Raw genomic sequence first — 7,126 nt, forward strand, 5'->3', positions numbered from 1 at the left:
CTGAATGAGCATACATGTGAAAGGGATCTAGGAGTCCAAGTAGACCACAAGTTGAACATGCGTCAATAGTGAGATGCGGCAGCTAACAAGGCCAATGCGATTTTAGGCTGCATCAATAGAGGTATAGTGTCTAGATCAAGGGAAGTAATAGTGCCACTCTATTCTGCTCTGGTCAGGCCCCACCTGGAATATTGTGTCCAGTTCTGGGTGCCACAATTCGAAAAGGACATTGAGAAACTGGAGCGTGTCCAAAGGAGGGTGATTAAAATGGTGAAGGGTCTGGAAACCATGTCCTATGAGGAAAAACCCAGGGAGCTGGGGATGTTTAGCCTGGAGAAAAGAAGATTCAGAGGTGATATGGCTGCCCTGTTTAAATACTTGAAGAGATGTCACATTGAGGAGGGAGCAAGCTTGTTTTCTGCTGCTCCAGAGAACAGGACCCGGAACAATGGATGCAAATTGGAGTGTAGTGGAGTCTCCTTTCCTGGAAGTCTTTAAACAGAGGCTGGATGATTGCATGGCAGAGTGGGGTTGGACTGGATGGCCCTTGGGGTCTCTTCCAACACTATCATTCTGTGAAATAAAAGATGCTGATGCTGCTGATAGTAATAATAATAATCATGGTTCAAAACAGTATCAACTGAGGGAGAACCAATTCTGCCCTAAAGCAACCCTTCTTGCCACGCAGCGACTCAAGGCGCATGCGCACTGATCCCTCCTTCTTTGAAAACCCAGGAGCGGAGCAACTGCAAGGGGGCGGGGCCGTGACGTCAAAGCAGACGCCTGAAGCTCCCTCTGGGACGTTCGCCGCCATGTTTAGTTTGGGCACCTTACCGCTCTGGCGCCATTTTTATTATTATCATTATTTTTATTTCGGTCGCCTTCGTCGTTCTGATTCATTTCTTGCCAACGGTGCCTCTCTCTTTTCCACCGCCCACCAACGTAGGCGTGACGCCATGTTTTTGGTTCCCGAGCCCTGCCTCCTCCTTTTCGGAGGAAGTGACCGCCCCTTTCCCCACTGGAGGTATTGCTTCCGGGTGAGAAGAGGTGACCTCTGACCCCGTGACGCCGGCCTCTTTCTTTCCGGTGTTAGCTGCCGCCTGCGAAGAGAGTCAAGTGAGTGTCGGGGGGGGGGGGGGTGATCCATCCGCCGCCATCCTCCCCAGCCCTTGCGCCCCAAGCTCCCTCGGCCCTTTCGGGGGCCTCCCCTTCCCTGGAGGCTCAAGGGGCCGGGAGAATGAGGGGGCCCCGGCGGTCCTGAGGGCAGTGCAGGGCCGAAGAGGGGAGAGAGTGCATTGGGGCCTGGCCTCAGTAGCAGCCATTTCCCTCTCTGTAGAGAATCCCTAGGCCTGGGGAGCCTCTTGCCTTGCAAAATGGGCGCCTGATGTTCGGGGAGCGAACCCTAGTTTAGGCCTTTTGCAGGGCTTTGCGGTGAATGCAATATGGGAAAACTGAGGCTGCATCTCAGCGCTGCAAAGCTAGTCCATCTTGACACTGCCCCTGGCTAAATGCTGTGGAATTCTGGGAAATTGTAGTTTTGTCAGATGTTTAGCCTTCTCTGCCTGAGAACTGGGGTGCCACCTAAGTGAGATCCGTATTCTTAGTTCTTTGGCAAGCCATGGGCAGCCAGGTATCCATATCCCCTGCCTGTTGTGCCCTTTACCCGAAATGCTTGGGACCAGAGGCGTTTTGGGGTTTGGGATGCTGTATTTGCATCTGCATCATGAGATATCTTGGAGGTGGGACCAGAGTCTGAGCATGACATTCATACACACAGAGCATGAAGGTAATTTCATATACAACATTGTTAACAGTTTTAAGACTGGGACCCCACTAAACCGTGGTCTAAGTCAGTGATTTCAAAACTCAGGTCTTAGGGATGTTTTGAACTTCCGCTCCAAGAAGCCTCTGCCACCTTGGCCAATTGGGCCAGGATTCTGGGAACCAAAGGCCAAAACACCTGGAAGAACAGAGTTTGGGAATCACTGGTCAAAGTAAATGCTTGTTTTCCCTTGGATGTATAAGAAAGCTGTTACTAGTTGATACTGGCCCAGACTATTCTGTCTCTGAATGCACCAGAGCAGGGAAACAGGATCTAAACACCTTTAGGTTTCGTTTTTCACTAGGTAAGTCTTCATAGACAATTTAACAAATCATTGTATATTGATGTGTCATCCACAAATTTTAGGAATCGCTTCTAAAAGCTGTGAAGAAGGCAAAGGACAAACAAGACATTAGCAGAGAATGCAGTAGGATCTGTGCTTGCTCCTTAGGGGAATCCTTCCACCACATGCATTTTTGAGAGTTGAGGCAGACTGCAGTACACAGCTTACCTTATGCTCCTGGCAAACTGACTACATCCATCACTGGCCGCTTGCCTTTTAAAACTGCTTCATCTTTTCTGTGCTGTCGGAGCAAGGAGGTCACTGTGTATAGGCTTTTTCCATTTTTCTCTCAAACATCATATATGTTCCCTTCTCTGACCCTTGTCTCTATTATAGAAGGGCAGCTACCAGAAAGGCGGCGGGGGGATGCAAATATCCCAAACCATGCATTGATTTTGTTTTGCTCTCCTGAAAGGCAAAACTTGTTGTTTCTGGCTTGACTGAATTGCTGGGAGTGTTAATTCCTGTTTAAGCAAGAGTCTCCAGCTATGAGTTCCTCTACTGTCATTCTTTAAAATGGCCTTCTTATATGAATTGGGCCTGAGATGTTTTGAATCTTAATCTAATGCAGCATTATAAATAGCTCTGATCCAAGAGCAAGTACTTTAGGGTCTTATGCCTCCTCCAATACTTCTTGTCTTCCTATACAGAAATGGCACCTCGCAAGGGTAAGGAAAAGAAGGAAGAGCAGGTCATCAGTTTGGGACCCCAGGTTGCTGAAGGAGAAAATGTGTTTGGAGTCTGCCACATCTTTGCTTCCTTCAATGATACTTTTGTCCATGTAACTGATCTGTCTGGCAAGTGAGTAGCACATGTTTGAAATTGCCTGCTGTTTTCTAAAATAGAAACTGTAGAGAGTTGTTATGCTAAAAGCAAGCATATCTAGGAATCAGCATGACACATTATATTTTTTTTCAGCTAAATATGTGTTGAATGGATACCATTATTTAGAAGGATGGGACTTTGGTGAATGTGTTGTCAACAGTGTTTCATGACGGCCTGAAACGCATGGGCCAAATAAAGCTGCTTCTAGCTGTGATCCGGTCCTTTGGACTGGATAAAAAAAGGGGGGAGGGGAAATAATCCAGCTTCTGGCAACAGCCAGGTAGGAAAACTGTGGCAGTCCACTTTGGAAGTGGGCCATGTGGTCACCACAGTTGTGACTAGAGCGGCTAGAACTTGTCTGCTTGGTCTCCTTGTCTCTGTGGCAGCCTTTGCTAAGGCAAAGATAAATCCATCAGCTTTACACAGAGACTCCACTTCTTGCTGCTTGTTTGAGTCTGCAAAAAATGCCAGTAATCAACCATCTAACAAGATACTTGAGTGGTGATGAGCATTTAGCTTGAGGGGTGTCAGACAGTGCTGTCCACATAGTCTGGTAAACATCTAGACCTCAGTCCTGTACACATCTATTTGGACATATGTATGTTAGCACTGTAACTCACAGAACGTAATGTTGCACTGGTGTCACAGCCAGACCTTGAATTAAGTATAGGGGCTAGAGAGTCTGGCTTTGGCCTATGAAAATCCTGTTTGTTAGAATCACAAATTGTTTAGGTACACAGACCTGTCCTTTCTGCAAGCCTGTGATAAGATTTAAAAGTTACATTTTCTGTGTTAAGAAACCATTTTGCAGAGAAATTGGGCACACTTTGTTCCTCTAGTGTTAGTATGCTTTATTTCTCCTGTAAAAATGAGACTGAGCATAGATTCCTCCACTAATGTCTTGTTTCCTCTTGTTTGCTCAGAGAAACAATCTGTCGAGTGACTGGTGGCATGAAAGTGAAGGCCGACAGAGATGAATCTTCTCCTTATGCCGCTATGTTGGCAGCCCAGGATGTAGCCCAAAGGTGCAAGGAGCTGGGGATCACTGCCCTTCACATCAAGCTGAGGGCTACAGGAGGCAACAGGTGCTTAATTTCTCTCTGTATGTCAGTTCTGTGCAGAGGGAGTTGAATTTGTAAACATTCAGTGGCATCATTGTGGAGTATAACTTGGACCAATCTGAGGTCCTTGGAATGTGTTAGATTATAACTCTTATCATCCTACATGACCATTGGCTAAGGTATGGAGGTGGTTGTAGTACAGCACAACTGGAGTCACTAGACGGGGAAAGACTGCTGTGTCAAAATTGAGAATGTGTCTGTAGGGGCTAAGAGAAAGTCCATTTGCCACTGAATGTAAACATTTACCTGTATTCTTTGGTAGATACCTTTGTGAATATTTAGTTCCTTTCCTTTCTAATTTGTAGAATTTGTACCTTTAGATAGTCCATGTTGTGGTTTTGTAAGTATACTTTGGTGAAAATTACTGCCCCTACTAGTGGTAAGAAGCCAGTATAGTGGCTACTAGTTTTGTTCATTTGTATTGTTTAGCAGCAGTTGCATATACAGTGCACCCATACATTGAAAGCCGCGTGCCAGAAGAGGCAGTGGTGTGTGCACCACGCAGTGGGTATGAGCTCCATTGTTTTCAATGCGCTATTTCCCTTAAGCGGGGGGGGGGGGAATGGATTCCCCATGTAAGGGAAGGGCACACTGTATTTTAGTTGACTGAATGCAGAATTTCTGCCATCTACAGGTTTGGAGCTAGATGTAGTAAAGATAGTTGCACTGTTCACAAGAACTATTTTGATAAAAAGTCATGCTAGTTTGCATTTCTAGTAAGCAGGTGGTCAGTACAAAATACTCTCACCTTTTGATCCAACAAGGACATATTTCTGAAGTTACTTGGGAACCAGACAACTTTCATAAGAAGAGAGACTACAGCAGTGGTCCCCGAACTGTGCCTTTTAAGAGATTTTGGACTTCAGATCCCAGAAGCCTCAGTCATTTCAATAACCTTTTAAAGTTCAAAATCTTTTAAAGAGCACAGTTTGGGGACCACTGCTCTACAGGATCAGATCAAGGGAAGTGCTAACAGTAGCCAGCTAAAAAGCTTGAACTTGGGCTATTCCCCCAGCTCTTCCCTCCACCTGTCTGGTCTGGAGCAATGGTCCAAAACACACTGCAGAAAAAAATTGAGGCTGCTTTAATTACCCTGTCTCAGTGTTAGGGAATCCTGGGAATTGTAGTTTATTGTGGCATCAGAGCTCTGACAAAGAAGGCTAAATGTCTCACAAAGCTACAGTTCCCAGAATTCCCTAGCATTGAGACAGGGCAATTAAAGACATCTCAGACTGGATTATTTCTGCAGTGTGTTTTGGACCAATTAAAAAAAAGATCCTTGTCCTCCCAGAATGGACTTTGTCTGTGCTTCCTTTCCCCAGATGATTTCTTATTGAATCATGTTGAATTATATGCACAAGTGCCACAAATACAAGGCTAGCTTGTCTGGTTCATGCTCTTATTTTAATTTTATTCTTTTCAGAACAAAGACTCCTGGACCTGGAGCCCAGTCAGCCCTCAGAGCTCTGGCTCGATCTGGCATGAAGATTGGGCGTATTGGTGAGTTGTCTGAGAAGAACCCATGTTCTCTGGGGTAGATATCTTTCAAGGATATGTGTCTGATAGATGCTTATCTTTAGTAACGTACTGTTATTCCTACCTTGTCAAACAGTGGCCTAAATCCTATTGTGACTCCAGTCTAGAGTAAAACTATTGAATCAACTGGATTTACTCACAATTCAGCAATTGAGTTAATGGACCTACTATTGTTGAATTCCAGATTGTATGTGTAGGTTTGCTGTAACAATGCTGTCCTGCAAGATTTCTTTTGTGGGATGTTTGTAAGGGTACTATGTGTAAGAGAGGGAGGGACTACTATTTCTTTAGATATTTTGGACTAAACATCCAAAATCTAATGCTACTGGTTATGTTGGCTGGGGGTTCTGGGAATTGGAGTCTAAAACATTGGGAGGATCAAAAGTTATTATGCTGATGTGCACTGAAAGTCCTGAAACTTCTGCAATCCTATCTGACATTGGATTTTCACATCTGAAATTTAAGAGGCTGTAAATGGGAAATATATTGTAATGCCTCATGAACCTTCATTCAAATTTTTATCCTTGGTGGTGCAGTGGTTAAATGCCAGTCCTGCAGCCACAACACAGGGGCTCCAAGGTAGACTCAGCCTTCCATCCTGTCATAGGTTGGTAAAATGAGTATGCAGCTTGTTGGGGTCAATTGGCTTACAGGCTGTAAACCGCTTAGAGAGTGCTGAGTTCACTGATAAGCAGTATAGAAATATAAATGCTATTGCTAAAATGTTTTTTTTAATGTTTTGAAGAATACCTATTTGCATTAAAATACTATATTTCGTATTGTAAAATATTCCACTGACATCTTAGACATGTAGCCTATTTGGGTGGCTTGTACATGAGAGAAACTGATTTCTGAATTTGAAATGCTTATTTCCACAGAGGATGTCACCCCCATTCCTTCAGACAGCACCCGCAGAAAGGGCGGTCGCCGTGGTCGTCGTCTGTAAACAGTGGCTATTAATTTTCATCATTAAAGATTTCCAATAAATGTTCTGTTCTCATTTGTTCTCCTATATAAGCTGAGTCACTGCTGCTGTCCTATGAAATATATCCTTGAGTTGCCTTTCCCAGTAATTACTTACTTGAAAAGCATTCTCTCTATAGGGAGCTTTTCTCTGTGTTATTAGATCCCACTGGCATTTTTGTTTAATCTTTTTTTACTTTAAATTATTTTTTCTATGAAGCTGGTCTGTACTACTAAGCTCAGGATAAAAACATATTTTACAAACAGAGGACAATATCTTCTGGAATGCAGTTTATGAGGAGATAGCTAAAGGTATAAATAGAAAACATAGGTTCTGCATATACATATTAGATTCCTGTTTCCTGGCTGTCTTATGGAGAGTCCTTCAGAATATAGCAGATGGGTGTCCAGCTCTGGTACTGTCATCTTTCTTTGCTTCTAAGCAAAATTCAAGATGTTTGCCATGTTTATATTTGCCACACAAACCTTTCAGAGGAAGCCTTTTTCCAAGTACCA

General features: G+C 44.0%; 1 protein-coding gene across 1 annotated transcript; it reads left to right on the plus strand.

The window, feature by feature from the left end:
- Positions 1–1,012: 1,012 nt before the first annotated feature.
- Positions 1,013–6,634, plus strand: RPS14 (ribosomal protein S14). The gene is made up of 5 exons (XM_089528596.1): positions 1,013–1,116; positions 2,816–2,966; positions 3,914–4,075; positions 5,535–5,611; positions 6,526–6,634. The coding sequence occupies exons 2-5, from the start codon at positions 2,818–2,820 to the stop codon at positions 6,591–6,593; spliced, it is 456 nt and encodes a 151-aa protein (XP_089384722.1). The 5' UTR covers positions 1,013–1,116; positions 2,816–2,817; the 3' UTR covers positions 6,594–6,634.
- The last annotated feature ends 492 nt before the right edge of the window (positions 6,635–7,126 follow it).

Source organism: Sceloporus occidentalis, unplaced genomic scaffold, assembly GCF_023333645.1.
Source record: "Sceloporus occidentalis isolate IW3139 unplaced genomic scaffold, rSceOcc1.0.p SCAF_1, whole genome shotgun sequence".
Classification (NCBI taxonomy): Eukaryota; Metazoa; Chordata; class Lepidosauria; order Squamata; family Phrynosomatidae; genus Sceloporus; species Sceloporus occidentalis.

Bases quoted from the DNA above. Each gene is read 5' to 3' on its own strand.
- RPS14 (XM_089528596.1), top strand. From the start codon at position 2,818: ATGGCACCTCGCAAGGGTAAGGAAAAGAAGGAAGAGCAGGTCATCAGT. The intron at 4,076-5,534 runs GTGCTTAATTTC...TATTCTTTTCAG, and splicing joins AGGGCTACAGGAGGCAACAG to AACAAAGACTCCTGGACCTG. The intron at 5,612-6,525 runs GTGAGTTGTCTG...TTATTTCCACAG, and splicing joins CATGAAGATTGGGCGTATTG to AGGATGTCACCCCCATTCCT.